Source organism: Cetorhinus maximus, chromosome 10 (assembly GCF_964194155.1).
Source record: "Cetorhinus maximus chromosome 10, sCetMax3.hap1.1, whole genome shotgun sequence".
NCBI classification, from domain to species: Eukaryota; Metazoa; Chordata; class Chondrichthyes; order Lamniformes; family Cetorhinidae; genus Cetorhinus; species Cetorhinus maximus.
The window spans coordinates 90641359-90659875 of record NC_135888.1 but is presented as its reverse complement, the minus strand read 5'-3'; the positions used below and the strand labels follow the sequence as shown (position 1 = coordinate 90659875).

Below are 18517 nucleotides of genomic sequence, written 5' to 3'. Positions count from 1 at the left end.
AATCAATGATTCTACTAATTTAATTTTTGCTTTGCTGTTGCAATTCTGTTAACTCAGACTGTGGCCTAAACATTTCACTTAGATTGCATAAAATACTCAGGTGGCTTGAGTTTTGTCCAGTTCGCGGCATTTCCTCACCTATTCAAGAGCAGGTGCAAACAATCATTCTAAACTACACTATACATTATATATAGTTCCTTGTTTAGCAAAGGCTGATTTTGAGTCACTTTACAGATGCCAGCAAAGCAGAACAATGAAAATAGCTATGCACCATGGCTTAAACTTTCTCACAATACTGCTGACACAGAAACTTTGATTGCTTTATCTTCATTTGTTCCTTGTAACAACATTGGTTTTAAGCACATGGTCCAGGTGTTTGAAGTTCACAGCAAAGTACACATGGCACACACTGCCAGTCTAACATTGATTGTCTCAAACATGTCAGTCTATTCTAACATTGCACCATAAATTCTCCTGCCAGTTCTTTTTGAGGCCTGCTATATTTTAATAGCGTCAATTGGACATGGGCCTGGGTTTTCGCTCCCAAGTCAGGTAGGGCAAGTTGGGAAATTTCCTGGCTCATTGCACCCACCTCAGGAGAAACCCTCCCTCAAATGGCGGGATCTTCACTCTGGGGGCGGTGGGGGCATGGTGTTGGATTGGTCCAGTATTGAATCAGGCCTGCCGTCCCCATACGCATAAAAGAGGTGGCCCACAGGGACTGCCAAATGTCGAGGCAGGCTGTTTAAAAGGTCTGCCTAGGTTCTCTGGGACTTCATCCCAATGGTTTGCTCATATTTTAGGCCCTCTATCCCTCATCCTTTCTCACCCTTACCCCACCCCCACATGCCCATGCACCATCCATACCAACTCACGCCCTCCCCACCCACTTCCAATGGCCCCCCATACCCTCCATGCCAAGCCATGCTCCCACCTATCCCCAATATATCCTGATACCGCCCATGCCAATGTATGCCCCATATCCACCCTCAATAGCTCCACAGACTCTTCATGCCCACCTGTGCACCCAGCCATCTCTAATGGCCCTCATGTCCCATGCCAATCTATGCACCCTTCCATCCCCAATGGCCCCTCATGCCCTCCATGCAATCCCATGCACCCCCGTCACCCTCATAGCTCCTCATAACCTGTGTCAACCCATGCTCCGCCACACACCCACATTTTCCCTTATTGCCCCTAATGCCAACTTAATGATAACCTATGTCCCAACACCAAGCACCATTTGCCCTTACACTCTCCATTGGAACACATCCAGTATCCACCATGGGCACACCAAAGGAGCCATGCTGAGATGAAACAAAATAGCATCTAAATGTCCATTACAGCCTTTACTATATTAAAAAAAAGCTCCCATTCATGAAAATCCATTCAAATCTTTTGAATTCCCTCAAATACCTAATCCCTTATAAAACAGACTTGTATTCACAACCCCACGTCACAAACAGCTAAAAACATAGAAAATAGGAGCAGGAGTAGGTCATTTGGACCTTCGAGCCTGCTCTGCCATTCAGTATGATCACGGCTGATCCTCTATCTCAATGCCATACTCCCGCTCTCTCCTCATACCCTTTGATGCCTTTAGAGTCTAGAAATCTATCTATTTCTTTCTTAAATACATTTAGTGACTTGGCCTCCACAGTCTTCTGTCTCAGAGAGTTCCACAGGTTCACCAACCCTCCAAGTGAAGAAATTTCTCCTCATCTCAGTTCTAAATGGCCTACCCTGTATCCTGAGACTGTGAACCCTTGTTCTAGATCCCCCAGCAAGAGGAACTATCATCCCTGCATCCAGTCTGTCCCATCCTGTCAGAATTTTATACGTTTAAATGAGATCCCCTCTCATTCTTCCAAATTCCTGTGAATACGGGCCTATTCAACCCAATCTCTCCTCATACAACAATCCTGCCATCCCAGGAGTCAGTCTGGTGAACCTTTGCTGAACTTTCTCTATGGCAAGTATATCTTTTCTTAGGTAAGGAGACCAAAACTGCACATAATACTCCAGATGTGGTCTCACCAAGGCCCTGTACAGCTGCAGTAAGACATCCTTGCTCTTGTACTCAAGCCCTCTTGCAATGAAGGCCAAGATATCATTTGCCTTCCAAACTGCTTGCTGCACTGGCATGCTTGCTTTCAGTGACTGGTGTACAAGGACACACAGGTTCCTTTGTACATTAACATTTCCCAATCTATCACCATTTAATTAATATTCTGCCGTTCCATTTTTCCTACTGAAGTGGATACTTCACACTTATCCACATTATACTGCATATGCTATCTATTTGCCCACTCACTCAGCTTGTCTAAATCACCTCGAAGCTTTTTAACATACTCCCAGCCACTCACATTCTCATCTAGTTTTGTGTCGTCAGCAAACTTGGAAATATTACACTTGGTTCTCTCATCCAAATCATTGATATATATTGTGAACAGCTGCGGCCCAAGCACTGACCCCTGTGGTACCTCAGTAGTAACTACCTGGCACTCCAGAAAAAGATCAATTTGTTTCAACTCTCTGTTTCCTATCTGTTAAATCCATTAATAACCCCTCTTTGAGCTGTCACTCAAACTGTGAACTTAGGACCCTCAGCTGGGATAATGATAGGTATTGGAAAGCAGTCAAACATGAATAATGATACAATGATTGCCCTTATGGTAATGTCAACAAACAGCTATTGTAACTGCTAGACAAGACTTTTTTTACCTCTCACTCACACAGGCAGGCTGCTTTTTTAATTTTAAAGGAAAGGGAATTTAAATAACTTCATAGCTTGACAGTTCTACAGACATTTTTCACTGGAAGACCATTTATGTCTACTTTAAAAATTCATAACCCCTGCACTATGTGTTGAAGACATTGCTCCGTTGAAAATTGGGTCTGTTTGAATTCAGCACCAAATTCAAATGGCCCTGCAGAGTTCATGTTTCCCCTGTGTATGAGTCATGCCCCACCCCCTTTCCCCTATCAGAAAAAATGAAATCTGTTGGAAATGGGGGCAGGATGTCTGGATTTAGGTCTCACCTGCCATTTTGGAACATCAAAGAGTCTCCACGTCTCTATGAAAATCTGAGCCAAGGTATTTAATGAATACTTTGCATCTGTCTTCACAAAAGAGGGATATAATGCAGACACTGGAGATAATTAGGAGATGTGTAAAATATTGGTGGAATAAACATGGTGAGAGAGGAAATATTAAGGGGTTTAGAGTCTTTGAAACTAGATAAACCACCAGGGCTGGATGAAATGTATCCCAGGCTGCTAAGAGAAGCAAGGGAAGAAATAGAGAAGGCTCTAACCATCATTTTCAATCCTCTCTGGTTACAGGTGTGGTGCAGGATGAGTGGAAGACTGCTTTCCATGGCATATATTAATGACTTATATTAAATGTAGGGGGCATAATTAAGCCATTTGCAACTGATACAAAAATTGGTTGTTTGGTTGGTAATGAGGGGAAGGAAACTATAGAATATGGGAGGATAGCAATGAACTGATCAAGTATAAGTGGCAAATGGAATTTAATTCTGAGAAGTGTGAGGCAATGCACTTGGGGAGGGCAAACAATGCAAAGGAAAACACAATAATTGGCAAAATACTGAGGAATGTAGAGAAACAGAGAGATCTTGGAGTGCATGTCCACAGGTCTCTAAAGTTAGGAGGACAGGTAGAGATAGTAATCAAGAAGGCACATGGAATACTTATCCTTTATTAGTTAAGGCATAGGGTGGAATTTTGCATGCCCTCTGGCGTTGGACATCATGGAGGCCAAAAATCGGTTCCACACGGGTGTGAAACATGTTTGCAATTGTCCGCTCCGCCCATCAATGGCGGGCAGGAAAACCTGTAGCTGAATCTGGAATTAAAGATTGGCAGGAAAACCTATAGCTGAACAATGGGCTATCTTCAAAGAAGTAATGGGCACAGTCAAGGTATATTCCCATATAAGGAAAAGGTAGGGCAAACAAATTTAGAGCTCCTTGGATGAAAAAGGAGATACAAATTAAGATAAAGAAGAAAAAGTGTGCTTGTGATAGGTGCCAGGTAGAAAATATAACTTAGAACCAAACTGAATACAGAAGGTTCAGAGGTGAAGTGAAAAATCAAAAAGAGAAGCAAAGGGGGATCATGAGAAAAGACTGGCAACCAACGTAACGGGGAATCCCAAATTTTTCTATTGGTACATAAATAGTAAGAAGGTGGTGAAAGGAGGAGTAGGGCTGATTAGGGACTAAAAAGGAGATTTACACATGGAGAAAAGGGTCATGGCTGAGGTGTTAAATACATACTTTGCACTGTCTTTAACAATGAAGCAGATGCTACCCAGGTCACGGTGACAGAGGAGGATACTCTGTCACTAGAAGGGTTCAAAAATGATGAGGAGTAAGTGTAGGATAAACTGTCGGTACTTAAGGTTGACAAGGCACCGGGATCGGATGAGATGCATCCAAGGATATTGAAGGAAGTAAGAGTGGAAATTGCAGGGGCATTAGCCGTAATCTTTCAGTCTTCCCTAGACCAAGGGGAGGTGCCAGAGGACTAGAGGCTTGCAAACATTATGCCCTTGTTCAAAAAAGGTTGTAAGGATAAGCCCAGCAATTATAGACTAGTCAGTTTAACTTCAGTGGTGGGGAAGCTTTTAGAGAAAGTTATTCAGGATAGAATTAATAGTCACTTGGAAAAGTGTTGATTGATTAGGAAGGGCCAGCATGGACTTCTGAAGGGGAAATTATGTTTAACTAATTTGCTGGAGTTATTTGAAGAGGGAACAGAGAGGGTTGATGAGGGTAATGCTGTTGATGTGGTTTACCTGGACTTTCAAAAGGCATTGATACAGTGCCACATGAAAGACCTGTGAGAAAAGTTATTGTTCATGGAATAAAAGGGACAGGAGCAATATGGATACAAAATTGGCTAAGTAATAGGAAATAGAAGGTCAAATGCATATTTTTCAGGCTGGAGGAAGGTTTGTAGTGGAGTTCCCCAGGGGTTGGTATTGGGGCCCTTGCTTTTCCTGATATATAATAATGATTTAGACCTTGGTGTGCAGGGGACAGTTTCTATGTTTTCGGATGATACAAAACTTGGAAGCATTGTAAACTGTGGGGAGGACAGCATAGAACTTAAAAGGACATAGACAAGTTGGTGGAGTGGGCAGATAGGTGGCAGATAAAGTTCAAAGCAGAGAAGTGTAAGGTGATTCATTTTGGTAGGAAGAACATGGAGGGGCAATATAAAATAAGGGGTACAATGCTTAAGGGAATGCAGGAGTAGATACATCTGGGTGTATATGTGCATAGGTCATTAAAGGTGGCAGGACAGGTGGAGAGAGCAGTTAATAAAGCATACAGTATCCTGGGCTTTATTAATAGGGGCATAGAGTACAAGAGCAGGGAGGTTATGCTGAGCTTATATAAGGCACTAGTTAGACCTCAGCTGGAGTATTGTGTACAGTTCTGGGCGCCACACTAAGAAAGGATTGAACGCATTGGAGAGAGTGCAGAAGCGGTTTACAAGAATGGTTCCAGGGATGACAAACTTGAGTTATGAAGATAGTTTGGACAGGTTGGGAATGTTCTCCTTAGAGAGGAGAAAGCTAAGAGGAGATTTTATAGAGGTGTTCAAAATCATGAGGGAGCTGGATAGAGTAGATAGGGAGAACTGTTCCTGCTCGTCAAGGGATGAAGAATGAGAGGGCACAGACTTAAAGTGATTTATGAAAGAAGCAAATGTGATCTGAGAAAGCGAGTGGTTCGAGTCTGGAATGCACTTGCTGGAAGTGTGGTGGAGGCAGCTTCAATTGAGGCTTTCAAGCGGGCAATAGATGATTATTTGAATAGAAACAATGTGCAAGGGTACGGGGAAAAAAGCAGGAGAATGGCACTAATTCATGATGCTCATTTGGAGAGCCAGTACAGACACGATAGGCCAAATGGCCTCCTTCTGCGCTGTAACAATTCTTTGATTCTGTGATAAGACAAGGGTCACCACTGCCTTGAATTTCTTTGCCAGTCGATCCTTCAAGACATCATCTGGTGACCTTGTTCTCTTCAGACATGCTATGAAGTTTATTTCTTTCCCAATGGATCCAGAGAAACAGAGGGAGGGAGCTAAACAATTCTACCTTGATCCTACCCTACTCCAGATCCACAGCAATGCAGTTGACTCTTACCTGCCACTCAGATCGAGGACAGTTAGGGATGGGCAACAAATGTTGGCCTTGCTCACATCCCATCAAAGAATAAAAATAAGTGCCTGTAAGAAGTAGTACCTCTGCTCCATAACCATCCTACAATGATAATGAGTTCCCAGAAGGAGGAGTGACAAATCCCACTTCAACTCAAGCTCAGTTTGGATTCTGCTAGGGCCACTCAGTTCCTGACCTCAATGTTGCCTTGGTCCAAATTGGACAAAAGAGCTGAACACTCGAGGTGAGTTGCGAGTGACTGCCCTTGACATCAAGGCAACATTTGACCGAATGTGGCATCAAGGAGCACTAGGAAAACTGAAGTAAATAGGAATCAGGGGGAACCTCTCCACTCGTTGGAATCATTCTTAGCGTAAAGGATAATATTTGTGGTTGTTGGAGGTCAATCATCTCAGTTCTAGGACATCACTGAAGGAGTTCCTCAAGGTAGCATCCTAGACCCAACCACCTACAGCTGGTTCAGCAATGACCTGCCCTCTATCTTAAGGTCAGAGGTGGGGATGTTCACTGATGTTTGCACAATGTTCAGCACCATTCACGACTCCTCAGATAGTGAAGCAGTCCATATCCAAATGCAGCAAGACCCGGACAATATCCAGACTTGGGCTGACAAATGGCAAGTAACATTCACGCCACACAAGTGCCAGGCAATGACCATCTCCAATAAGACAGAATCTAACCAACATTCAATGACATTACCATTGCTGAATCCTCCGCTATCAACATCATGAGGGTTACCATTGAACTGGACTACCCATATAAATATAAAGAATTCTCTAGCAAGTAAGTCACTTCCTAACTCCCCAAGGACCATCTACAAGGCACAGCTCAGGAGTATGATGGAATTCTATCCACTTGCCTGGATGAATGCCATTCCAACAACACTCAAGAAGCTTGACATCATCCAGGTCAAAGCAGCCTGCTTGGTTGGCATCCCATCCATACCTCAACCGTTCACTTCCTCCATCATCAACGCAAAGTGGCAGCAATATGTGCCATCTAAGGTGCACAGCAACAACTAACCAAGTCTCTTTCAACAGCACCTTCCAAACCCACGACCTGTACCACCTAGAAGGACAAGGGCAGCAGATTCATGGGAACACCACCAACTACAAGTTCCCCTCCAAGTCACACACCATCCTGACTTGGAAATGTATTGCTGCTCCTTCACTGTCCAAAATCGAGGAACTTCCTCCCTAATTATACTTTCGGTGTACCTACACCAGATGGACTGCAGCGGTTCAAAAAGGTGGCTCACCGCAAACCTTTCAAGGGCAATTAGGGATGGGCAATAAATGCTGCCCTAGCCAACGTCACTCACGTTCCGTGAACAATTAAAAAAACAATTGGAGGAAAATCCAATTGTCCTAATCACATTTTTGAAAAAAGCACTTATGTTAAAATTAACAGTACTTTTCAATTATATTTTGCAATTTTTCTGTGACTTTTGGTACCAAAATATTCCTGTAATTTTATATACATATAATATAGAGATTAATATGAATACTAAACAATTTTTTATTTGCTATTAATGTGTTAAGGACTCCATTTAGCAATGCAGGGTTGTTTATGCCAAATCAAGTTCATACAATTAATATTTCTAAAGTGGATAATAGTTATTAATTTATATTTCATTTACCTCTGTTTGGAATGGTAAGACGACCACCTAAAAAATTAAATGTTCCGAATGCAGTATTTGAAGCATCCCTCAATAATGACTTGGTGTTCATTTGCATTGAGAGTCTTGCCATAAGGTTTGAAGTGTCGGAATGTGCTGTACCATTACGTAATGTATGTTTTTCATTTGCAAGTCGGTCCAGAAGGGGAGAGTTAGTCATTGGAATCTTGTCTGAGATATCCTGTCGTGAACGAATGGAGCCTTGGTATGCTGATGTGCTTGTGAGGTCAGGCTGGATTGTAAGCAAATGGGAGTTATCTATCAGAATGAAAACAGACAAGCCACTGTGAAAAATACTTTGCATTTCAAGGATTATTGAACATACTTTTTACAGCAGTATAAGGTAATTATGTGCCCTCTGAATACTGACTGCATCATTCACTAGGATTCGCAGCAAAATAATTTTCAAATATCACAAGATTACAATAAAATACAGACATAATTGTTCAGATTCTACACTGAATTTCAGATTATATTATATGGATGGGATAATTCTCGATCTCCTAGTTATTTGTGCTATGTGTAAATAATAAATAGTCAAATGACACCATTCTGTTGTGTCAAATTCATAGATATTTATTTGTTATAACTGTCCTTGTACTTTATGATAAAAACACTACTTTATTAAAAATAACATGAGGGGAATTGAATACAAAAGTAGGGAGGTTATGCTTCAGTTATACAGAGCACTAGTGAGACCACATCTGGAGTACTGTGTACAGTATTGGTCACCTTATTTAGGGAAGGAAATGTATTGAAATTGTAAATGTGTTAAAAGCAGTCCAGAGAAGGTTTGCCAGACTAATACCTGGCCAAAAACAAAAATACCTGGAAAAACTCAGCAGGTCTGGCAGCATCTGTGGAGAGGAGCACAGATAACGTTTTGAGTCCAAATGACCCTTAAACAGAACTAAGTAAAAATAGAATAGAGGTGAAATACAAGGTTGTCTTATGAGGAAAGGTTGGACAGGCTAGGCTGTGCCTGCTGGAACTTAGAAGAATAATAGGCGATTTGATTGAAACATAAGGTCCTGAGGGGTCTTGTCAGGGTGGATGTGGAGAGGATGTTTCTTCCTGTGGGAGAATCTAGAGCTAGGGGTCATGTTTAAAAATAAGAGGTCGCCCATTTAAAATGGAGATGAGACGAAACTTTTTCTCTCAGAGGGTCGTGAGTCTTTGGAATTCTCTTCCTGAAATGATGGTGGAAGCAGAGTCTTTGAATATTTTTAAGGCAGAGTTGGATAGATTCTTGGTAAGCAAGGGGGTGATAGGATATCAGGTGTAGGCGGGATGCAGATTTGAGGCTACTATCAGATCAGCCATGATCTTTTAAATGGTGGAGCAGGCTACTCCTGCTCCTTGTTCGTATGCTACAATGCTGGGACATTGATATTTCAGTTCAAAAATGTTACTGTAATGTTCAATCATTACTTGCATTTCAAATATCCCTGAGAGGTTGAGTTTATCAAACATCCCTTCATCACTTGAATTGGTTAATTTTCAGTTTCATGGAAGATTTTCCTCCCACACAAGACCACCTCACAAATGGGTCAATGAAGTTTGGGGATTTATAACATATAAGTGAGTGTCCATTGACTGGACAATACCTCTCTCCTGATTTTGGAGGACAGTGTGGGTGGAGATGGAACCTGGTAAAAATTATATGTATAATCAAAGGAAAGTTGTCCCAATAAATGTTATAAAATGGGAGTGCGAGATTGCAAAATCACTCTTATTGTTCTGGTATATTGCAGAGCACAACTATGCTTTCTTCTACAACATAGGGTAACCTAATGGGACTAAATACTATAGGAATCTCAATAATGCCCCTTTAAGTCATTTTGTGGTTTGCCTCAGTATGTATCATGGACATATTGAAACCTGAATTGTACTCAAATGGGACAGGCTAAATATTGTTCCAGTAAAGATTCTATGGGGTGCTGGTAAAACTTTATACAAGATTGCAAACTTGATAATTTGATACCTTAGCAAGGAAAGCTGATAATGCTCCAGAGCATTTTTGCTGATTGACCATTGAAGCTGGAGAGGCAGTCTCTGAATCCTGGAATTATTCTGATTCAGCTCCAGATAACCCCACAAGTTAAATCATGTAGCTGGACAAGCAGCAGGAATCTTTCCAGGGTTTTGTGCTGCATGGTTTTAGACAGGAAGTAAGGGGTCTATTTTGAGCTTTGCATTGCTGCTTTTAATTCATGTTCTCCTGCCTTGTTTTGTCTGTCTCTTCCTTACATTTTCCCTAAAATCTAACAATAACAATTTTCCAAAAAAAGAACTAACCTAAAAGAAATTGGAATGACTAACCTTGTTTAGGTGTTTTAATGTTCACAGGTTGGAATCCTGTTGTTAGAATTGAAGAGTCAGTTACATCAGAATCGAAGTCTTGCTGTTTCTTTCGATACATGAGTATCACTACAACTAGCAGCAGTGTAAGGCATACGGCCACTGCCACAACGCCAGTGTACAGTGCAACATCACCTGGTACTGCAGAAGCTAAAAAATAAAATATATTTAAACCATCAGTAAATGCATATTACCTATCACAAAATAAGGAGTGTTTATCTATTGATCAGAACACTGTTTCAAAATCAAAGTTAACGTGCATAAATGTTACTTAAGATACTCACCACCTCTGGTTATCTGTCATTACTATCAATTGCATTCTTATATTAATGGAAATGAAATGTACTATGTTAAATCCCTAGGTATATTTTATTTGTTAGAAAGTGGAATTTGTGAAAAGAATGAAAATGGGCATCTCTAAACATACTTTGACTGTTGACAATTCAGTTGAAGAAAGTCGTTTTCAGATGTAATCGTGTTCCTGTTGTTTTGATTTAAATTTGAGCATTCGAATTTCAATGATGTCGCACTGAAATTGATATAAATAGATTATCTGATTCTTACTAGCTAACGTCAGGATATGCTTTGATTATTTGAAGAACATAGATTTTGGAAATATTCTAAATGAGCCATTCACGTCTCATATAAAGCCATGACATCATACAAATATGCTGAATAATGATCAAATGACCAATGCTGCCACACACCAGGGAGCATATTAATTAATATGGTTGTGAAAATTCACTTCATTTAACCTAAAGAAAGGAAAGAACTTTCATATCATGAGGCTCAGGATGCCACAAAGCACTTCAATGTATAGTTCAAATTTGCTGCTAGGTTTAAAACCAGTATTGCGGACTGTCTGTCCTTGACATAAACTGCCTGATTTTTATTTCATTGAAATCACTGCAAAAGAAAATTATGGTTTCATATCAGGAAGCTGATCCACAACTTTAGGTTTGCACCCAGGCAGTAAATTGAAAATCTGCCTCTTTGCATCCAATAAAACACTTTAAAAAAAAATTGTGGCCTTTTGTGCAAAGCAATCTGCCTCAGGCATGAATGATCAATTAATTTGTTTTTGTGTAACTAATTGAGGGAAGATTTTTGGTCAGAGCTCTCTGCATTTCCTTGAATAATGCCCATCGTATCTTTTATGCCAACTTGCAGGCAGAAAGGCCACAGTAAAAGAATATGAGAAAAGGATGCAAAGCTCCCTCAATAAAACATTGAAGTGTCAACTTAGATTATGTGCTTGAATCTTGGAACGAAGTTTACACCAACAAACTACTGATAGAGGTATGTGTGCTAACAACTGAACTGAATTAATACAGGCAAAAATGTTAAGGATTAGCCCCTTTGCTCAGAGCCCTGTTGGGCCAATACTGGGATTAGGCATGGAAAGAACAAAGTCAACTCCCAAAGTCAGGCGCAGACCAATTTTTGATCTGATACAGGGCAAGCATTTACATATGCTTACTTCAATTTGATGCGGCATCCTTTCATTGCAAATTAAGGTGGAGTCAATGCTGAAGGGCACCATCGAAGAGATTATTGAAATCCGAACAGGACCTACCATTTGCACAAAATGCAAAAATAAACACAAAGGACAGAATTTTTCCCTTGATGAGCAGGCGGGCGGGCAGCCAATCGCCACCGCTGAAACGGGCCCAGCCGCCATTTTAAATGGGCGGGCCAATTAAGGCTCGCCCAGCGGGCCGCCCGACGGGAAGTGCTATGCGCTTTCTGTGCGGGGGTGGGGGGATTCCCCAACTGTCAGAGTGCGCTCTTTCGCGCATGTGTGCGAAAGAGCGCACATCTCCCTGAGGCAAAGTGCTGCCTCAGGGAGATTGCTGAAAGGCTGGCAAATATAAAAAATAGAACAATAAAAAATTCATTAACATGTTCCCCTCATGTGAAAATGTCACACGAGATGGGATATGTTAATGAAATAAACAAAAACTTTATTAAGTGTTTTTAATTCCGATATGAAACCTCATCCCGCCACTGGATGAGGTTTGTAAAAAAATCACCTACCTGCCTCCCCGTTGGGCCCGTGCGCCGAGCCAAAGTTCGCACGGGCCACTCAAAATCGTCGACAATTGGCATGTTAAGGGCCTTAACGAGGCCTTTAATTAATGGCAGGCGCTGCATAGCGCGTCCGCCGACCGAAATATCGCGATGCCGCGGGCTGATGTCAGGACGCTCACACTATGTCAGTGCGCAACATTTTAAGCGCTGGCGTGTGGGCTCTGCCACCCGCACGCCAGCCAGAAGATTCTGCCCAAAATGTTCGCTTGGCTCAAATCAGTTTTGCTCTGGGTCAAAGGTCATAGGTTTTAAGAGCCACAGCGTAGAATTTTCACTCTCCTGAACAGGAACAGAAATTAAAGTCAGGGAAAATTCATCATTCAAGATTCCTCCACATGCCATGAAGTTTTAAATTAAGAGCACATCAGTGGTTGGTTCCCTGCACAGAGACTGAGCTTGATTGACAGCTCACTTTCCAACCTCTATATATCACTGCTAACCACTTGTTTTACATTACTTGCAATGAATGCATCACAGAGTTCACTATCAGCTTCAGAATGACCTAGCTGTACAAGGAGATTGAATTCTTCCCTTGTCATTCCCAGTGATGGAAGTATTTTTTCCCTCAGCCTTCCTAACAAAGAGATAGCAGGGATGTCTGTGAAATTGCTCACCAAGCTTCCACAATCATAGATATTCCATCCAGTGGGTTGACTCTCTTAAACAGTTGTACTGCAGTCACCGCAAGATGGATTTCCAGCTTGTCTTTCAACTGGGAATGGCTATAAATTCTTCAGCAAATCTAGTCAAAAATGTAGCTTTCTGTCTGCCTACAATTTTTCTGGGCTAGCTTATTTCCTAAATTATTCATTGATCCCTGTGTAGTTTTGCCCTTGTGGAGCTAGTTCAATGGAGAGAGGGTGAATTTTAAAGGGTGTGGCTGCTGCAGTGTCCATATAAGGTTGATAGCTTTTAGAAAGGTCCAAGAGAGCATTCCACCCATTCAGTAATTATAGTCAAATATGAAGTAGAATTGAGAGAAATGAACTGCCAACACAGAGACTGGAGGAGAATGACAGAGAGCCAGCCAAACATCACTTGAACTCCTGTTTAATGGTTGGTGCAGTTGACATTATGCCGCGTAAAATTTGTATGAGAAAAATTAGGAAAAGAGTTTTCCCTGGTTTGCACTCTAACATCCCTCTCTAGGCTAGTTGTATAGTATGCCTGCAAAAAACCTGAGGCACCGATAAAAGGGGCAAATTGACCTTCTAAACCACAGATAGTGTGAGGCCCCTGTTGAAGGTTAGCTGCAGGTGTCCCTCCAACAATGGTGAAGCTCTACAATTGTTTCCCCGCTGTCCTGAAGCCCCCTGAGAACATTGTATTCAGCCATTGCCAGGCATGCTTTCAGATATCATTGGTGGTGTGAAGGCAAATGTGACCAGTGTAACTCAAGAGCCTGCCAATCTCTTGATTAAGTCCATTTATTTTGTACCAATTCAGCCATGCAATATTAAATTGAGGGTGCAAGCAGACCAACCTACATAGTACTCTAAAGCTTGCACATTGTGGAATTCTAAGCTCCTGTGAAAATTGTGATGGAATTGCCCTTTTATTTCATTTGCTAACATGCTTCTGTTCCCTAATGTAGTATCAATGGCACCGTGGCCTGAATTTTCCAAACCCGTTGGCGTCGGGCATCTTGGCGGGTGGTGGTGGGGCAATATGGCAAGAAGGCCCAAAATTGGTTTCATGCCGTGTCCGATGGTGTCCGCCATGGCGGAAAGTGAATCCCGCTGAGGACGACGTGAACCCAATTTGCATCCTGTTAATGGGATGCAAAGTAAGGCCCAACCACGCCAGATTTACCGCTACAACGGCGGGAAAACACGCCAGCCCAGAACATGTTTGGACAAGTGTGACATCCAAATGCCGGGACTTACCACTGGGGCCTTGCTCAGATCGCGGACATCTGAGGAGCAGAGGATGTTGGAGCCCTACAGTTACTGGACCCTGGACGAACATGTGCATTGCATGCTGGGCAGATTATTATGACAAGGCTCCACCAAGAAGCAGCTAACGGAAGGTGGGAGGTCTTTGGTGATGTTTCAGGTCTGCTTCAAAACATCACGGTCTTGGCCATGGGCTGCTACAGATGATCAGTGAGGGGAGAGAGGAAGGTCTAGGTGTGACTGGGAGAGGAAGGTGTACCGAGGTGGGGGGAAGAAGGTATTGTGAGGATGGGAGGGTGAGTACAAAGGTGTTGGCAGGATGAGATTGGGAGGGGGGCAACAAAGGTGCCGGGTGGGGTAAGGTTGGGAGGAGGGATGTAACGGGGGAAAACGCAGGATGCGGGGAGATAGATGTAAGGTGGGAGGAAGGTGTAAGGGAAAGATTTTGGAGGGGGGAAGGAGTTCAGTTGGGGGAAGGCGTTCAGAGTGGGGAAGGAGTCCAGGGGGTAGAAGGTGTCTGGATAGGGGAGGAAGTTCAGAGGGAGGAAGGGAACCAGGGGGAAGAAGATATTCAGGGGAGGAGGGAGTTCGGAGAGGGGAGGTGTCTAGGGGGTGGAGGAGGGAGTAAGGGTGGAGGAGGGAGTAGAGGGGGAGAAGGGAATAAGGGGTTTGGATTGTCCAGGTGAATGTGCAAGGGAGGGGTCTGTAGAGTCAATGACTGCCTCCTGGGGAGTTAAATGAGGGTGAGTGTAGTAGGAGGGAATGGTGAGTAAGAGATGGGGCAGAGGGAGCCTGAAGTATGGGAGGGTGATGGTGTGTCAGCAGCAGTAGAAGGGACAGCGAGGATGGTGGGTGGGGACTCGGAGGCAGACAGGGACCCTAGGGATGGGAAGGAGGAGGTCGGGGAGGTCAATGCGGTTGGGGTGGGATTCTCAGGAAGGTAGGGAACGTGCATGTTCACCTGGACATCCTGGAAAGACAAGGGTTTGGGGTGGTAGGTGACGGTGGGACATTGGAAGCTGATGCCAGGGGGGTTGACAGTGATGGGTGACTGGGGGAGGGGAAAGGACGGGGGAGCTGAACAAAAACTTGACTACAACCATCAGTGTAGAAATCAAAAGTTAGCGGAGCCTCGTGTTGGACGGGCACAGGTGCTGCATGGGAGTGTAACAGTGGGTGGGCGGAAATGCAGATCAGCTCAGATGGACAACTGAAAGAGAAGCCTAGCAGGCAGCATTGAAAATGCTCAGGACAGTTAGATGAGTGTGATGGATAAAGGCTCTACGTGTGTGGGGAAGTACTTGCATGAGGCTCTGAAAGACCTTGCCATGCACACGCCTCTCCCTTCAGAATAACTCATGGTCCGCTACAAGCAGCTGAATCACAAGTGGGGGTGGCGGGGGTGGGGGGGATTCATTGGGAGGACTCATGAAGCCTGTCAATGAAACTGAAAGAAAACATTACACGTTATTCAGTGAAAGTGAACATATTGTCAGATTATAAAGTGACAAAATGCGTTCACCCGCACAACCACTTGTGATCAGAATTTCTTAACTATTCTAGGTTTACCACTTCTTCTAGGCGCTGCCCTGACATCCACAGCAGGGGTGGGGACAGCCTGTGCAATGGTTGACCATGTTGCCTCTGATGATTTTGGCGTGCGTCCTCTAGGGAGCTGAGGCCTTGAGGGCCCCGGCTTGCTTTGGCTGACCTCCTGTGGGCCAGCTGCTCCCTCTGCTGTGACAGAGGACAAGGTTCAGGGCATCACAGGCAAAGGGGACTCAGAGGGAGAGGACAGCCTCTGAGATTCCTGAGCGGATGACCCAGGGGTGTCCATTTGCCGCTCCTCCTTCCTTTGGGTGTCCAAGGGCCCCAGCCTGACTCCTTGAGGGGAAGGAGCACCTGGGGGGATGTCAAGGTGCCCCATTTCCCTCTCGCATTGCCACTGCAGGAACTTACGCATGGCTAGCGCGATGGAGTGCAGGGCTGCACACACCTTTGTGTTCTGCTGGGCCAGGCTCTCCATGGCATTCGCCATCCTTTCCATGGAGACCTCCATACGCGCACATGTGGGCACCACTTCATCAGAGAAGAGGCAGGTGTACTCCTCAGACACACGTGCCACTCTGTTGAGGGTTTCCAACAGCTCTGTGTGATGTTCCCCCACCTTCTGCTGACTCTCCAGATGAGTTGGAAGGCTGAGTCCAGAAGCTCATCATCTGACTCGGACCTCACAGATGCCTCTTCTCCAGCAGTCCTCCAAGTGCTGGGGAGCTCGGCTGAACCTGCCTCCTGCTGCTGCGAGCATGTGTCAGTGCGGTGACCACCAGATTGTGAACCCGAGCCTGCTCTAGATCTAGGTTCCGCCGAGGTGTGTCTCAGCTCTGGTGGAGGGTGTGGGTAAGCGCTGTGACGGGTCTTCCAGGCTGCTTATTTCCAGCTCTTCAATGGAGGAGCTGTCCTCTTGCCTGGAGGTGAGGACCTGGATAGAGCTGAGGGACTGGCAGGCTGAGGGTGTCGGTTGCTTGGTAGAGCTCCCTGTGAAGCAAAGTAGAGATAATTAATGCATGGCAGCAGAGTCAAAGGCAAGAGAGAGAGAGCACTCACATTTGCTTTGAGTGAGGGATGATGTGGTGCAGGATCCTAATGTGGGTTCATTGCCGACCTCACTGTCAACGCACAACTCACCAGTCAGCACGATGGCACGCTGCTCAAAGTGAATGAGGGGCTTAATGTGGGCCACTTCAACCTTGGACATCTCCTTGCTGTTGTGAGCCAGCTTCTCCTGTATGAAAACAGATGGAGAGAGTGTGAGCAGGTCACATGGCACTGCGTGGAGTGTTTGTGGGGTGAGCGGAGCCATGTGCAGGATGAAGATGTGAGCTCCAGAGGGTATGAGTCTGATGGAGATGTGAAGTTGTGTGTGAGTGTCAGCGGTGTTGACCCTTGAGGTGTGAGATCCCTGTAGATGTGTGATGGGTTTGTGAGCACGTGAGTTGAAAGTGATGAGGTGATTGACTTACCCTGGCAGAACAGATGAGAGCATTCATCCTGTTCCTGCATTGGATGGCTGACCTCCTCTGTGCTCCAGTGGCACTGACCACTGCTGCCACCACCTTCCAGGCTGGATTGGTGACTCTGGTGGATCTTCTGCAGCCGGAGCAGGGGTAGAGGACATTGCAGTGGCCTTCCACTGCATCCAGCAGGTGCCCCAGAGAGGTGTCACTAACTCTGGGGGATACCGTCTTCTTTGCTTTCCGGGCCATCTGTCGCCTGGAGCAGTCCTGGTCTGTAAACATGAAGTAGGCACGCGCTCTGGTGTGCTTTAAATATGATGCCTGGAGCGAGAAAGCATTGAGGTCACAACGGGACGGGCAAATCCGAGCCCACTCGCCAGCGATCCGGCTGTTTCCCATGAATGCGTTATTAATGAGGTGGGTTGCGCCGGGAATGGGATGATATGGCGCGAAAACCCGCCTTTGTGGCTGTCAGGCATAATGACTATTTTCCCTCCCACTACCCACACTGTGTGCAAATCTGGTGCGATTCAGCCCAGTAGTTTGATATTTTTTGTGGGGGAGAGGGAGGGTGAGGATAAATAAAAATTGCTCCTTGAAAAAATAATTACATACATTCATGACAAAAAAGAATCAGGAATATTGAAAAATCACCAAAATTTAAAATTAAATTATATCAAACAATACTAAAAATGTAAAACATTTGCAGCAAATAGAAAAATCTAAATCAGTTCACTCTTAGGAGGTTCATTGATCATAGACTTTCCTCAGACCGAGTCAAAATGGACTTTGTACTGAACAAGTGCAATCTTCATGTAGAAACCAGAAAATTGCATTAAATATTCATTTAAACATTTCTGCATATATTTTACAGCTTTGTTAAAGTCGTGAATGACATCTCCTATAACTATGGCTGTGATGCATTATCTCTATTTGTTCAACTCAACGGCACCATAGTGTTTGATTATCATCATCTGCACTATTCTGTTCACTCACATCTGTTAATAACCAGCATACTGCCATCAATGGTTCATCTTCAAGTCCCTACACCATCATTTGTGGAGTTCACCAAGGATTGATTCTTGGGTGGGCCCCTCAGCTTCCTCATATATATATTGCTGCTTGATGACATTGCCCACAGGCAATGGATCAACTTCTGTATATGTGACACTATTGCTATCTCTTCATCACTTTGTTCAAACCCCTGACTGCCTCCAAGCCATCAGAGTATCTATCTGATTTCAAGACATCG

The 18517-nt window shown here is 44.1% G+C and overlaps 1 protein-coding gene across 1 annotated transcript in view; it reads right to left on the bottom strand.

The window, feature by feature from the left end:
* unc5a (unc-5 netrin receptor A) overlaps positions 1-18517 on the bottom strand; it is a 329799-nt gene that overhangs the window by 120446 nt on the left and 190836 nt on the right. Inside the window, exons 10-11 of the mRNA XM_078549746.1 lie at positions 10224-10403; positions 7863-8159 (exon numbers count right to left, since the gene is read on the bottom strand). Coding sequence (XP_078405872.1) covers positions 7863-8159; positions 10224-10403 — 477 coding nt within the window. The remainder of the gene's footprint in view (positions 1-7862; positions 8160-10223; positions 10404-18517) is intronic.